The sequence below is a fragment of the Molossus molossus genome, unplaced genomic scaffold, assembly GCF_014108415.1.
Source record: "Molossus molossus isolate mMolMol1 unplaced genomic scaffold, mMolMol1.p scaffold_m16_p_5, whole genome shotgun sequence".
Classification (NCBI taxonomy): domain Eukaryota; kingdom Metazoa; phylum Chordata; class Mammalia; order Chiroptera; family Molossidae; genus Molossus; species Molossus molossus.
This window is the reverse complement of record NW_023425388.1, coordinates 8,294,539-8,310,342: the sequence shown is the minus strand read 5'-3', so window position 1 is coordinate 8,310,342 and position 15,804 is coordinate 8,294,539. Positions and strand designations below refer to the sequence as shown.

At 49.6% G+C, this 15,804-nt stretch overlaps 1 protein-coding gene across 1 annotated transcript in view; it reads right to left on the bottom strand.

Moving 5' to 3' along the window:
• The window catches only part of DSCAM (DS cell adhesion molecule), a 575,021-nt gene that overhangs the window by 124,189 nt on the left and 435,028 nt on the right, over positions 1 to 15,804 (bottom strand). Inside the window, exons 12-14 of the mRNA XM_036242878.1 lie at positions 6,535 to 6,731; positions 5,478 to 5,574; positions 4,812 to 4,940 (exon numbers count right to left, since the gene is read on the bottom strand). Coding sequence (XP_036098771.1) covers positions 4,812 to 4,940; positions 5,478 to 5,574; positions 6,535 to 6,731 — 423 coding nt within the window. The remainder of the gene's footprint in view (positions 1 to 4,811; positions 4,941 to 5,477; positions 5,575 to 6,534; positions 6,732 to 15,804) is intronic.

Sequence of the window (15,804 nt, the reverse complement as noted above, 5' to 3'; positions counted from 1 at the left end):
ATTCCAAGTGGCAGAGAAAGTCGCTAACGAGCTCCAGGAGGCTCAGACACTCACAGTGGGTGACGGTTCTGCCCAGGGCAACATGGAGGTTTCTGGGCCCCGCAGGGCCATTAAAGACATGGGTGTCTTACTGGAGGATGCATCTGGGAGATGGCTGAGAGCCTGAAAAATAGGCATATGAATGTCTACAGACCACCTCCCCCTGCCAATCAACTCACATGGGTAGCCCATGGGGGCGTGACCAAGACAGACGGGGTGTCCTGGGCAGAAAGCGGAAGATCCTTGGGGAAGGGGCTGTGTTTTCAACTTCCCCCGTGAAGGGATCACACTTTGAAAGAAAGAGATAATTTCAGTGATCACGATTATAGAATATGGTTCAAAGCAACACAGGATGAATTTTTAGCTACAGGTCGGGAAGACGAGAAAGAATGTGTCATCCTAAAGAAGTTTAAAGTTACTGAATGGAAAAAGAGAGTCTAGTTAAGTCCCCAGACACACTCTGGCAAATCACACGGCGTCAAAGGACGAATGAAACAGGGCAGTGCCACGCAGGAGGGCCAGGGAAGGGGCATCTCAGATGCGGTTGTGCAGACAGACACGTTGTGGATAATTCCCAGTGTGCTTCAGGCTCCCACAGGGGGCATGGAAAACAGTCACAGAGAGATGCTGACACTTGGGGGGATGAAACTGCAAACGGAAATACAAGTATAACTACCAAGGATTTCCTAGGAGTAAGGGACAAACAGGAATGCTTGCTTGGAGCCCAGAGCAAGGAGGCGGGTGTGACTGGGGAGGGCTTGGGTAAGGACGTGCTGAGGGGGGCGAGGGAGGACAATGTCATGGGCTTCATTACAGGCCTCCTTGCCCAGTGGAGGAAGGAGGTGGGGCTTTCCAGATGCAGACGGTGAATGTCGCACCAGAAGATGTTTGCCGAGGGTGCGTGGATGGAGGTGTGGGCTGGGCTGCAGGGGACGCTCAGGCCCCAGCATCCAGGACTGGGCAGCTGCTCCCTCTCTGGGCTGGGAGGGCCAAGGCAGGGACGGGGTTGCGGGAACGCAGACCAGGCTGGAAGCTCGGAAGAGGGGCCCGAGGGGAAGCTGTGCACACGGAACAGTCTCTGCCGGGATCTTGTCCGAATCATTCTTACTGCCTGCCATTGGGTGAACCCAACCGGAAGTTAGAGGGTGAACTCAACCCCAAGGAGTCCTCACGGCACGGTCTGTGGAGTTCAGCCTCGCGGAGAAGGGCAGACCGTGGGTTTGTGGTGGAGGTCAAGGCAGCAGACGGAGAAAAACGAGCAGCCAAGGGAACTCACATCTGTGGAGTTGCCTCTGTTTGCGCGACGCTGTGCTGGGCATGATAGCAAAGCGACGTCTGCAGTCCCCAAATCTGCGGGGGCGCTGCAAATACCTGGGAGCTTTGATGGGGGCACTTTCAGACCTACGGATTCTCTGGGGGATGGTGCCCAGCACCAGTGGTTTTAAAAAGCCTCAGTCTCGGGGTCATTCTGAGGCACAGGGAGAGTTTGGCCAGACCATCAGTGAGGTAAGGACTTTTATTCTCATTGTGCAGGTCAGTGGTCTAACACCCTGTGGCACAGCGGGGCAGCGGTGTGGCTGGAATTGGACCTCAGCTGTCTTGGCCCTGGGCTCCAGGTCATTATCCTGCAGTGCATGGCCTTCATGTATTCTCTGCAGGGTGTCTGACAGAACTGGATTTCACTTTCCACACATCTGCTGAAAGTCTCATGCGCTCAGAGGAAGATTTTCTGACAAGCTGTTGACTTGGCTGACCGAGGAGGGGTGCAGTGTGGGGAGTTAGGCCAAGTGCGAGAGGGGGACTGTGGCCGAGAGCTATTGTGACCCTCTGGGTTTGTAGGAACTAAGTTTGGGAGAGCTGTGCACAGTCAGATCTGTACTTTGGTTTCAACAGGAGATGTCAGAAGCATTTGTGGAAAAACTCGGCAGGGCTCCGTGAATGCCCCAGAGAGACGGATGGTATAGATGGATGCGGACATTTAGGATCACATTCCAGCCTCTGAAATTCCAAATAAGCCCTGCGGGAAGGACTGGGGAGCCCGCAGGAGCCAGTGTGCTTGTACTGGGTGCTCACTGGTGACCTCAGCTTGGGGCTCAGACACCATGAGTCGGGAGGATGGCGGATCATCAAGGACAAAGGTAAGAGGGTGAACTTGACCAGAAGCGGTGTTGCTAGAGACCAGAGTGAATGAAGGTGACCAAAAGTACTAGAGACAAAATTCACACTAGGCAAGAGCAAGTATATAACCAAAATCGAAAAACAAAAACATCCGTGCAATGGCTACAGTCACACGAGAGAGCTCATGCGCCCCGGCCTAGGCGGCTACATTCCAGGGGGCGGGGGACTGCGGGTTCGGAAACGGGGGATGAGTTGGAGGAGCAGCTGGTTCCAGAGGCATCTCGCACATGAGCATTTTCCTGCACGCGGGAGAAACGCCGAAGCTGCCATTTTCAGATGTCTGCTCTGGGCAGGCAGCAGGTCAGGCACTTTAAAAGCATCCTCTTCTCAAGGAAGAGAATTCACCAAATATTCGCCGAGTGCCGACCTGTTAGGGCCTGTGCTAGGAGCTGGAGCAAAGGCCTGGCCAGAGCCAGACCCGAAAGGCGCAGGGACCCCAGGAGCCTCCCGTCTGGTGGAGGTGACACAGGAATCACCCGTCACAACTTCAACGACCTCTTCCCAAATAGGCTCTTTTTGGTGGACGCGATTCAACCCACATCGTGAATATGTCAGTGTCCCCAAAGTTCATGAACAAATGGGATACAACCCCAGGGCAAATAACAAAAGTGTTCTTGTGGGGCCAGACAAGTTCATCCCAAAGCTTCTGTGTGGAAAACCGCGAAGGGAACAAGCTACAAGGGTGGACTAGAGCCCTGCGGGGCTGGAACGTGGCGCTCCGATGGCGCACTGTCTGGTACTGGTGCCCAGAGACAAGGCGGTGGACTGGAAGAGCAAGTCCAGACGCAGGCTGCTGTGCGCAGGGAGAGTTAGCCTATGGCAGAGGGCATCTGGCACCACTGAGGAATCGGGGGCCTGGGTAATAAATGGGTGCCCCTTCAGGAGAAGATCCATCAGACCCGCAGCTCCCAGCCACGAGCACGCACCCCAGGTGCAGTGGAGACCTGGGTTTTGAAGAGGGCAAAGCACTCAAGGTTAGAAGACCCAGGGTGGGTTGTTTCCCAGCCCGGTTCAGAGAGCAGCTCTGTGAACTTGACTCAAAACCCAGATGCAGTAAAAGAAAATGTTGATACATTAAAACAACAACCAGAAACAATCACTGAGATAAGTAGGTGATCGCACCTGCCGGCTCCTGCCAGGAAGGTAGGAGAGATGCTGGAGGACCCCGGGAGCGAAAAGCGTGGCCTCCCGGTGGACAAGGATGTGTCCTTGTGGAGGTGACATGAGGAGTGCGGTCTAAGGAGGAGGCAGAGTAACCATAGTAACTGCATCCAGGGAACAGGGGCCATCCAGCCAGAAGCAGCCTGTGGCCTTTGAGGAACCTTGTCACAGGTGGATGCTATGGTGTCCCATTTCCCAGAGGAGCATGGTGAGGGAAGGTGACCAGTGAAGGCGCACAGCTGGTGAGAGACAAGGCCAGCAGCGGGACAGGCGGGACCCCAAGCCCTCTTCCCCAGCACCTGGAAATGACGGGGTGCCCTCACGGCAGGGAGGCACCCAGGCTCCCTGAAAGGTGGTCTGGGCTCTGGCTCCAAGAGCAGGAAGCCAGGGGTCCTGTGCTCAGTGCTCAGCCACGAGACTGGCGGGGCCCGTGCCTTCCTCTGGGGACCCTGTGGGGCATCTCCCTGGTTCCCACCTGCACTTCTCACGAGCCTCATCGCTACCCTCAGGTTCCAGGTGGTTCTGGGCTGAAATGTGCCTGCCTCACCTAAGATGCGCTCCTTCCATCAAGACCTGAATCCAGGAACATCTGACTTTTGGACAACACCGGACCTCGTTTCTTCAGAACAAAGGCAGGGCCTCCTCCCCCACCTTGGCCTCCAGGACGCCTCTTGGCCTAGTTCCCGAAAGATCCCTGTCGGGCCAGCGCTTCCTCAGCCTGCTCATCTGGTCCTGCTCCCCATCTCCCAGCCTCACCGGCTCTGTCACATTCCCTGGTGACAGCGTGACTCCTCTCAAGAGGCCCCGGGGCGCTGTGTGGGCACCGCTTGGAGCCCAGAGCTCCAGCTGTGTCTGAGATGAAGCCAAGCGGGCCCATGCTTTCTACGTGCCTTTCCCATCGGCTACTCCAGCCCCAAATGCCATCTCTAATTGCATCAGGCGTTCTTGGGCTGACTTGGCCCTGACGGGGTAACCCTGGTGCATGCACAGTGAGCAGCAAGGTCCCTTGCGTGGCTTTGGGACTCCGTTAACCCTTCCCATGCCGGCGCTCTACTTCCTCGCCTCTTTTACGAGACAGTAAAAGTCCAGATGGGAAGTGCAGGGCAGCGGGGGACACAGCCGAAATAATGACGGTGGCCAGGACCTGTCGGCAGCTGCCAATCGGCGGCGAGAACGCCAGCGTGGCCGTCTCGAAGCAAGACGGAGGCTCAAAGGGAACGGAGGGGAACCGAGCCGACACGGTGCACGAGACACAGACACTGGACAGAAAGAAGCCGGTGGGCTTCGAGCCGCAGGGAGACCAGCTGGGAAAAAGAGCCCACCTGAGTGTCCGTGAGTCCAGGTTTGCTCTTACAGGTAAAATCAATAGGAATGGTGGGAAACGAAAGGGCACTGTGGAGCGGACATGAGGCCGGAGGAAATGCAGGACTTACCTGATTTATTTTTGCACTCGATATCGTAGCCCGTGATGGGGCTGTTCCCATCAAAGCCCATGGTCCACCTGAGGGTGATTGTGCGCGCCTTCACATCTTTGATCTCAATTTCGGGAGGGTCCGGGGGCTCTGCAATCAACAGGACAGGGGTAAGTGCAGCCCGAGGTGCTGCTGGGCCCGCGGCGCGGGGCGCACTCTGTCCTCGTCAGCATGCACACGGAAGAGGCTTTCTGCCTGGGAGCGTTTTTATTCTCCCTAATCTCATTTCAGGGAGGAGAAACTTCACTTTTCCCAGATTGTCCATCATCATGGCCCGTGCAGAGCTGGGCCAAACCCAGAGGATTTAAATGCCACCCGCCTAGTTTGGAATCTATAACCCAAAAACTATTTTGAGTTGACTGTCTAACGTTAAACTTGTCTTCCCATTCAGATCATCCAGGGTAAGGATGCCTATAACTGAGCAGAGAAGACCCTTCGAGGGCTTGGTTGCACGTTAGGGACTGCACCCTAATGGATTCCGGGGCGCTGCAGAACACTGCTTTTGCATGTTCAAACTTTCCAGAGAATTAAGTGCTACATAGCAAACAGCCCGCACAGGTGCCTGAGCCTGGGCATATACTTACTGTCCTAGACCAGTTTTTTCCCCTTCTGCTGCCTCCTTCCTACCTTGCACTGTGAGCTGAATTATTCCTCGGTCCTCCCCATAAGAATTGATAGCATGACAGGAGAAGAAGCCAGAATCTTCTCTCACCGTCGGCAAAATCTATGCGTAAAGCAGAAAGAAATCCATCTTATCCAGTAGCATGGAGCGAGCGAGCAACTCAGAGGGTTTGGGCTGTAAAAATCTCCCCCTGCCCCCCCAGCACGCGTGTGCATGCACACCCACACGTCTGACAGCAAATCAGGGCAACTGCAACAGTGCAGATGGATGGGTTCAACGTATATCAGTGACGTCAGCTGCCGGCTCGTCACATTGGATACATGCTATGTAGAATGTCATGGTCAGGTTGATACATATTCTGCCCATACATTTTTCCCCACAGTCTGCTTCTAAAGCGTCGGAAGGAATGCTGCCTAAGGAAACATCTATAGATACTGCGACAAAGCCCCGGTCCTGTAGGTCCTTCATTACAGGTCTGCCTCAGGCCTGCAGGGTTGGGCCATGAGCGACTCAAACCAGGCTTTATCCCCACATGGGTGCACGGCGTCACCTCCCCCTCCCCAGACTAAACGCATCCCTCAATTAACTACCACTTGTGCTAAATAATATGACACTGGAAGACTTTTCTTCTAGCTTTTGTGATTGCATGTGAAGGGCAGGATTCTGTCATGTTGGATTTTTCCAAAGAAGCAAAATATTTTTCCACTGTTTTGTCCCAATGCCCGTCCAATTTCTCTTTTCATAGGAAGTTACAACTGGTGACAGCCTAGGCTGCCGTTCCTCCAGGATTAAGGGCCATTAAGAGACCATTTCTCTCATTACAGCTGGGTCCCCTGCCGTGTTCATAATGACGCTACTGTCCGTAACACTCGGGACAAAGCGCCATTTTCGCAGGCTTCTCACTCATCTCCCTGTGTGAAGGGGGAGGGAAATAGTGTTTCAGAAATAAGCTCCAAAAGGCAGTTTATTGGTTGTCACCCACATGCACCCCGCTCTGCGGAAAGACAGGCCCATCTGCCAGTCAACTTAGATTCTGACACGGGGTGTTCGTCCTGCTTTTACCTGCAGCGTAGAAATCACCTCCTCTCCCAGCTCCTTGGTGGACACAAGGTAACGGGCCATTTCGGGGTTAATGATCCGGTCCTCTTTCTCCCAGCGGACAATGATGGGCTTCTCCCCGTGGGCCGTGCAGCTCATCTCCTTCTTCTGCCCCTGAGTGGCCAGGGTGGTGTTCGGATAGGACGTGATCATCGCAGGAACTGAAAACCCAAAAGGGACACAACTTACTTGGCCATGCAGGGCTCTCGACTCTCCCCGTTGCACCACTCTGCTAAGTCAAGCATCGAGAGATGTTTCTTCAAAAAAAATAAAATCTATTCGAGAAACTGCTGAGCAAGCAGCATGGTGAGGGGAGGTGGCAAAAAATGATGCGACTAAAGGAGGCCTCGGCAGACGGCTGGGTGGCTTTGTGTTCAGGGGCTGCGCTGTCTTCCGATCCCACTGAGGGCAGACGCGGTCACAGGCATGGCCTGTGTCCTTAGGACACATATAAAATGATTGCACTAGATGACTAGACTGGGAGGGGGCCTTCCACCAAGAATGCTGCTCCTTGTTCTGTAATCATATATATTTCTATCATCTTCAACCATGGACATGAAACCGTATTCATCAGCTTAGGTGGAGCCCCAGTTGTTGCTGACCAACCCCTGAAATTGCTTCCAGACATTCCCATTTCTCAGTTCTTACACACTTCCGTAGTCACTTGGAGACCCCAGACCTCCTCTTCCCACAGGACTTATGGCAGGAAACCTCATCCCCAATTCACCAAGAGAACGGGAACCTTAATTTGTGAAACTTCTCAAGTTTCCTCTCCCCCAACCTCAAAATTCATCTGTAGACTTCCACTCCTGGCAACACGCGGTGTGATGTGAGCCCACACTCCAAGTCCACAAACCACCTCGAAATGCTGGACACCACGTAACAAACATCTTTTCAAAGGAAGACTAAGTTTATACGCGTGAGAGAGAGCCCAGGAACCAGAAGCCAAAGTGGATGTTGGAAGGCCAGAGGTGATTTGACGGATGCCTGAGGGCAGGAAGCTCACTTCGAGACCTGCAAACCAGCTCCGCAAAGAGATCCGTCTTCAGAGCAAGAATATATCACATACCCAAAACAAACAAACAAACAAAAACAAACAAACAAACAAACAAACACAATGACAAAGAGAGAAGCAAATACCTTGGCTTATGTTACGAATAAAAACAAAACAAAAACAAAAACCAAGGAAAGGTCTCCCCAGAGCATCTGTAGCTGGTCTGATAGGTTTGGAGTTGAATTCACATGGAAGGATGAACGTGATGGTGATCTTAGTCTGGTAACAGGCCTGAGGGACCCAGCACAACAAACACAAACACACTCTAGGTTGGATGTGCCCTCCATTCAGACCCACTGGAATTCTCCCAGATAAACTTCTGCAGAACGTGAGCTCACAAATCCAAAGTACAAAGTACGAAAAAACAATCCACCAAAGAATGAGCCCATTCCAAGGTCCTTAGATGCTACCAGATACAGACCCTAACAGAGTTATACACAAAATGTTTCAAGATATTTTGAAAGCATGAGAAAGGAACAAGATGCCATCTACAGGACAAGAGAGATTTGAAAAATGACCAAAACAAGTCTATATTTTCACATGCTTTCTGCCTCATTTTCCCAATCATGGGAAGAGAGACCCTCCCTCATTTCTGAGGCCAAGCTCACACAAATGTTCTTTATGCCCCATCTCAGAGACCCTCCAATGTTCCCTGGGCACATGACCATAGAACTGCATGGCTTCCTCTAAGATGGGCACACACTAGGTCAAGTCTTCCCTCATGGCCTGCCACAGTGGTTCGTAACATATCACAACAGGTCAAAGGTCCACCATCCCTGTAGCCTGGATATCCACGGAGGAACCCACACTTAGAGGTTTCTCTATGTCAGCAGGCATGTGACAGAGACAACAAGATATGGAATGGACAGATTGGGGACAGGAAAAGCAGCATGGGTCTCATATCTCAAAGACCTTGCCTACAACTGAGGCGCCCACCCCCCACATATTTGAGAAGCAGCAAAACTGCTGCTTTGGTCCTGATCCCACCCTTCCTCTAGCCTAGTTCACATTTTTATTTTTATTAACACCTTTCTTAAGGTATAATTTACATACCCTAAAATCCACTCGTTTGAAGTATACTAGTGAATGGGTTTTAGTACTGTATTAGTTTCCTAGGGTGGCTATAGCAACTTAACACAAGCAGGGGGCTTACAACAGAAATTGGTTTGTTCATTGTTCTAGAGCAGAGTCTAACATCAAGGAGACAGAGGGGCCATACTCCCTCTGGAGGCTCCAGGGAAGGCTCCTGCCTCTTCTGGCTTCTAGTGGCCTTAGGTGTCCTTGGCCCATGGCAGCTCAGCTCCAGTCTCTGCCCCCATCTACACACCATGTTCTTCCTTGAGCATTTCTCTATGTCTCCACATGGACTTCTTATAAGGACACCACCACTTATCAGATTTAGGATCCATGCAGTATGACTTCATCTTAACTGATTACATCTTCAAAGACCCTATTTCCACACAAGGTCATATTCTGAGGTTTCTGGTGATCATGAATTTTTTGGGGATCACTATTCAACCCAATACAAGTATATTTATATTACTCAACACACACATAATTACAACCCAATACAACTATGAGAGCTGTATAGTCATTACCACACTAAATTTTAGCGCATGTACCCCAACAAGACTCTTTCTGTCCACACACTGACTTTCCCTTCCCATCCCCGGAACTGGGCGTCCACAAATGGATATTTTGTTCCTCTAGGTTTGTCTTTTCTGGAAATTTTCTACATATGGGATCCTACAGTAGTCTTACTTTGTGTCTAACTTTCTGGCTTTTTCTCACTGAGACTGTTTTTAAGGTGCACCCATGGCATAGTGTGTTCTTTTTGTGGCTGAGCAATATTCCACAGCATGTCTATAGTACATTTGGTCTATCTATTCACCAGTCGATGCACAATGAAGTTGTCTCTACCTTCTGGACTTGACAAAAATGCTCCTGTAGACACTTGTGTATGGGCTGTTGTGTGGACCTATGTTTTTATTTTGTCTGGTGGGTTCCAAGGAGCGGGGTGAGTGGGTCACAAGGCAAGTCTATGCTGAACATTTTGAGGAACTGCCACCCCCTTTCCCCACTTTGATTCTCCACGTGAGAAGACTGAGCACAGAAGAGGAAGGGGAGGGGCCCTTAAGATTCAGAGTTTAGCTCGGCCAGCGTGGCTCAGTAGATTGAGGATTGACCCATGGACTGAGAGGACCCAGCTGGATTCCCAGTCAGGGCACAACCCAGGTTGTGAGCTCGATTCCCAGTAGGGGGCGTGCAGGAGGCATCCGAGCGATGTTTCTCTCTCACGTCAATGTTTCTGTCTCTCCCTTCCTCTCTCTCTAAAAGAAGATAATAAAAACATATTTTAAAAGAAGATTCAGAGTTTATGGTGAGGGGACCGGAGTGTCACCTTCAACCACGTGATGGGTGAGGCTGCAAGAGGTGAGCCACGCCTTCCTCTCCTGGCCGTGGGAACCCAGGGCCTGCGCGTGTGGGTGCACTACGAGGAGCTGAGGGTGGGGGGAGCCTCTGGGGGTGACGCGTGCCACCTGGGAGAACACACACCGGAGCCGCTCCTCGCAGATCCCGGAGGCAGAGGTTCCCGGTGGCAGCCCATGCAGCGCCGTGAGCAGGGTCTGCTGAGCTGGAACTGGAACAGTGGTCCCCGCCTCAGGTCCCCCCACTGATGGAAGGGGCGGGAGCCCTGGGAGCTCAACAGCCTCTTGTCAGGAAGCCATGAACTGGTCCAGATAACCACCAACTGCGGGCCCCTGCCCCGAAAGGGGGCGGGGGGTGCACGCCACCCCTCTCCACGGGTGTCTTCTGCAGCAGGCAAGGTCAGGGGGAGGCTCCAGGCGGAGCGGAAGCAGAGTGGACCACTGCTCCCGTCTCTCCCTCAGCTGTGGGTGTTCCTGCCTCAATGTCACACCGCTCACCACCAGTACTGGATGCTACTGAACCCCATGGAACAGGGGGTGTGGAACGTGGACAGCTTGTGTGTGGACAGAGTTGAAAAGGAAGCTCACACCTTGAGCAAGGAGGACCTGGGCAGGCTCATGGGGTACCTGTGCCCTGGGCAGTGGGGCACCTACTCTGTTGCATGGAGTCTTGCTTGAGAGCCCAGCCTGCCTGGGGCACTGTGACACACGCTCGTTATGGTGCTGGGGACTGTCCCGAATGTAGTTGTGGGAGACGCCAGGCCAATCTGTGAGCTTCTCCTGACATGTCTCCTTATCACTTCTTTAATCACAGAGCGAGAATCTTCTGATGATGTCATTGTCTCCGTAACCCTCAACCATATATTTATGAGAAAATTGAAGCTTCATAAATTGTGTCTAAAACCCTAAAATATCTGTACAAAATGTCTATTCTTTGCTTGATTGTGAACTCAGGGGTATTGTTTATTGGGTCATCTTAAACTCTAAGAGTGGGCATGGGCCACTGACCTTGAGCAGAGATTTCCAGTTTCCTCCCCAAGCCCATTTTTCCTTTCTTTCCCAAGTTTTTAGCATGCGACATTATCCAAAAAATATGTCAGAATAAAATAATGTGTGTATGAGCCTTGGCAATGATGTGTGCTCAGCTAGCTGGACTTCCTTTAGGCTTCCTATATTTCCTCCTGTGCCTGCCTGAAATCAGGACCTGATAGCTGGAGCACCAGCAGCCATCTTGCACCATGAGGTGACTGACAATGGGAGCCTGGGCCTTGATGACACCCCAAAACTATCCTCTCAAAGCTGGCCTGCCTCACTCCAGAAAAGTTTTACATGAGAAAGAAATAAACTATTTTATTTATCCATTGTTATTTTACAATTTTCTGTAATAGGAGACCGAGAATTGGTTTGAGCTGACCTTAATTACAGGTCTACACTCTTTGGGGAAATATAGCTTATGTTCTATATTCAAAACACAATTGCTATTTGATGGCTCTGCAGAGGACGATATAAGGACATTGTTTCCAAAACAACACCCAGCTGCACACTCACAGTTTTGGGTTGTGTGGTCAGCAGCCTATAGAACATGGTAATTGCCTTAGTTTGATTCCGTAGGTGTGCCGCTGGCTCACGGGTTGCCTTAGACAGTCACCTCATCACTCTGCACCTCAGTTTCGTCCTTTGTCAAATGGGGATCATTGTTGAGAGGACAGAGCCAGCCCGCAGCACAGTCAGTGCTAGCAAGCACACCTGGACGCCACCTCCACGACCCTGACCACAGGGATTCCTTCCCGCCCCAGGGAACGCGGGTCTTCAGGTGAGGAGTGGACGTAGGCTTTGATTCGAAGCTTCTTTACTAAACATCTTCAGTTTGGGCTCAGATTCACTAACCAAGATATTTTTCTCGTATTGTCTGAGGGCTAAGTCACAGCAGTTAAAGATCCCAAAGCCATCACAAGGGACTGCAATTGCAAAACCGTGAATAAATCTGCTGTAAGCCGAAGTTTCCTTCTCAGTCTCCTTTCAAAGCTGGGAAACATGAGTCAGGGGCTGCGAAATTCACTTGCAGTTTAGCTCTGAGACCTGGCGCCCTGGTCCCTGCAGCGAGCAGCCAGACGGCTGGCCCCTCTGCTGGGCCCTGGCTGCAGAGCTGAGCTCTGGAGGTCGATCTACGCTAACGCCTCAGTGTCACGGGAAGCTAAAGGCTACAGATAGGATTTCCCATGGTGCAGTGTTTGCAAAAAAGAAAAAACAATTTGCAAAATGGCAGGGCAGGAAAAAACACAGACTTCCTGTGAAGACATGTCGAATGCGATCACTTCCCAAGTCCGATAACTCTCTCTTCTTTGTGCTCCAATGAGAGCGAACCGATTCTGAAATAAGGGCTCCTGTGCTACCCGAGGAGCTGCTCTGCAGGGGAGCAGATGCCCCGTGAAGGCTGGGGCTCACCTGGAAAGCAATTTTCTATCCCTTCAAAACAACCAGCCAGAAGAACACACTGCTGCTCTCCGGAATAACAGAGTTTCTTAGAGGACTAGTTTCCTAACCTTTTCTTCTCTTAATAATGAAACGCTCCACGGTATTCTGCATGAGAGACCTGCCTTGACTAAGTCAGGGGCCTCTGGTTTAGCTTTGCCCATCTCACGCGGCAAAAAATACTTCTCTTTTTACTTACGTTTCTCCCTTGCAAGAGGGCCCCACCCAGATGAGCATATTAGTTCTGGTTGATAAATTCTGTATTTGCTCAAAAATATTCTGGCAAGCCCATGTTCTCTTATCTAACCCACGTATTTTCAGTCCTTTAAAAGAATGGTCAAAGGATTTAAGAAAAAACAAACCAAAAGAATCATTATCCTGGCTCTTCACAATGCTAAGGTCAGAAGGCACGACCTTTACATCTGTCGTGGTCATGGACACCGAGAGATGGCGACGGATCAGCACAGCGGAGTTTTCTGCATGGATTTCTGAGGTATGACCAGTGGCTGGGGTATTGAACAGGGACTGGCACCAAGGAGAGGCTGTGCCCACCCTGCCAGCCGGAGCAAAAGAAAATGTGCCAAGAGGGCTTTGTTCAGAGACTGCAAAGCTGCCCCAAAGGAGGGTGCTGTTTTACTTCGTTATCAATCAATCTATAAATGTCCTTCATAATCAGGAGAACACCCCAAAGCCGCTTCTTGTTCAGCGAGTCTGCATTCTTAGGACACCAGGAGCCTCCTGTGACCTACCTCCTTGCAGCAGACGGTGCAGTGATGCAGTACTCTGTTGTGACCTGCCAGGGAGAGCTGACTGCTCTCTGCAGTCCCGTGACATCACCTGTTTAGGTTGCAGTCGGAAATGGTGGGAGGATTTACATCGCTGAGACTGGCCGGTGCTAGAAATCGGGGTTTCTTCCCTCCCTCCACCCCACAGCTAGTTGCTCACCATTGACCACCCTACACAGAAGATCATGTCACAACATTAATGATTTTAAAGGGTGTCCCCAACACACCACAGGCATGGATAAGTTGATGAGTTTACCAAGACAATAATGAACCCTATTCATAACAGTAAACCTACGTATATGAACAGCACATCACTGCATCTTTGCACAGGTAATTCAGCAATAATTGATGCATACATTAATTTTTCACACAAGGCTCTAGAGAGAATGAAGATTTATGTTAATCAGTCACTGATATTAAAGATTAGTTTCAAAATATATTCCTCTGTTTTAATGGCTCCATCAATAATACAAGACTGACTCAAATGCATTATTATTATTTTTTTCTTTTCCAGTTCTGCTAAAAATAGCACTGGAAAAGAAACAAAAGGAGGAACCAAGCACCCTGGCTAGACAACCTGCCTGCCACACTCATCTGGTTCAATCACTTCATTTTACAGAGAAGAAAAGAGGAAACCAGAGAAGAGGAATGAGCGTCAAAGGCCCAGATACAAGAGCCAACCAGGATTCGACTCTAATGACTCCTACTCTAAAACCATCAGCATCACAGCGACCCCCAGCATAGAGGGTGACCTACCTTCCGACTTCCCGTGTTTGAGCAGGAAGGTCCTGCATCCTGGCAAGTCCCTCAATCCCTCCAAAGGTCAGAAGAGAGGTGGGTGAGGAGGGTGTGGGAATTAGAACATAGCAACAAGCCCATCCCAAGACCCAAGCTGGACCACAGAGGCAGGGACACTTGGGTTTCCAGCTGGGAGGGTCAGAGATGTTCTGACACATGAACACTTTTTTTATTAATTTATTTTTGTTATAGATATTTCTCCTTTTACCCCCATTGACACACCCTCCCTCCCCCTGCATTCTTGTCTATGTCCATTGGTTATGCACATATGCATATAAGTTCTTTGGCTTATCTCTTCCCTCCTCCCCAACTCCCCCTCTTCTGAGGTTTGTCAGTCTGAACCCTACTTCTATGTCTCTGGGTCCATTTTGTTCATCAGCTTATTTTGTTCATTATATTTTACAAATAAGTGAGATCATGTGATACTTATCTTTCTCTGACTGGCTTATATCACTTAGCATAATACTCTCCAGGTCCCTTGATGTTGTCTCAAAAGATAAGAGATCTCTCTTTCTTACAGCTGCATAGTATTCCACTGTGTATATGTACCACAGCTTTTTTATCCACTCATTTATTGATGGACACCTGAGCTGTTTCCAGATCTTAGCTATTGTAAATAATGCTGCTATGAACTTAGGGGTACATATGTTCTTTATGATTAGTGTTTCAGGATTCTTAGGACATATTCCTAGAAGTGGAATCAGTAGATGAAATGGCAGATCAATTTTAAATTTTTTGAGGAAATACCATATTGTTTTACATAATGGCTGCACCAGTCTGCATTCCCACTAGCAGTGTAATAGAGTCTCCTTTTCTCCACACCCTCATCAGCACTTGTTGTTTGATGATTGGTTGATGACAGCCATTCTGGCAGGTGTGAGGTGATACCTCATAGTTGTTTTAATTTGCATCTCTCTGATGGTTAGTGATGTTGAGCATTTTTTCATGTCTCTTGGCCATTTGTATGTCCTGTTTAGAGAGGTGTATATTTAGGTCCTCTGCCCATTTTTAAATTGGATTCTTTGTCTTCCTTTTGTTGAGTTGTATGAGTACTCTATATATTTAGAAAATTAACCCCTTATCTGATGTATCATTGGCAATTATGCTCTCCCATATAGTAAGTTTCCTTTTCATTTTGATACTTGTTTCTTTTGATGTGCAGAAGCTTTTTAGTTTGATGTAGTCTAATTTATTATTTTTTTCCTTTGTTTGTCTTGCTTAGGCATTGTATCAGTGAAAAGTCTGCTGCGTATGATGTCCGAAATTTTGTTGCCTGCATTTTCTTCTAGGGTTTTTATGGAATCATGAGTCACATTTAAGTCTTTTATCCATTTTGAGTTTATTCTTGTGCGTGGTGTAAGTTGATGGTCTAGGTTCATTTTTTTTGCATGTAGCTGTCCAATTTTCCCAATACTATTTATTAAAGAGGCTGTCTTCACTCCACTGTAAGCTCTTGCCACCTTCGTAAAATATTAATTGAGCATATTGTCTTGGGTCAATTTTTGGGTTCTCTATTCTGTTTCATTGATCTGTGTGCCTGTTCTTATGTCAGTACCAGGCCGTTTTGATTACAGTGGCTTTGTAGTATAACCTGATATCTGGTAATGTTATCCTTTCTACTTTGTTCTTCTTTTTCTAGATTGCTGTGGCTATTTGGGGCCTTTTATGGTTCTATATAAACTTTTGGAGTATTTGT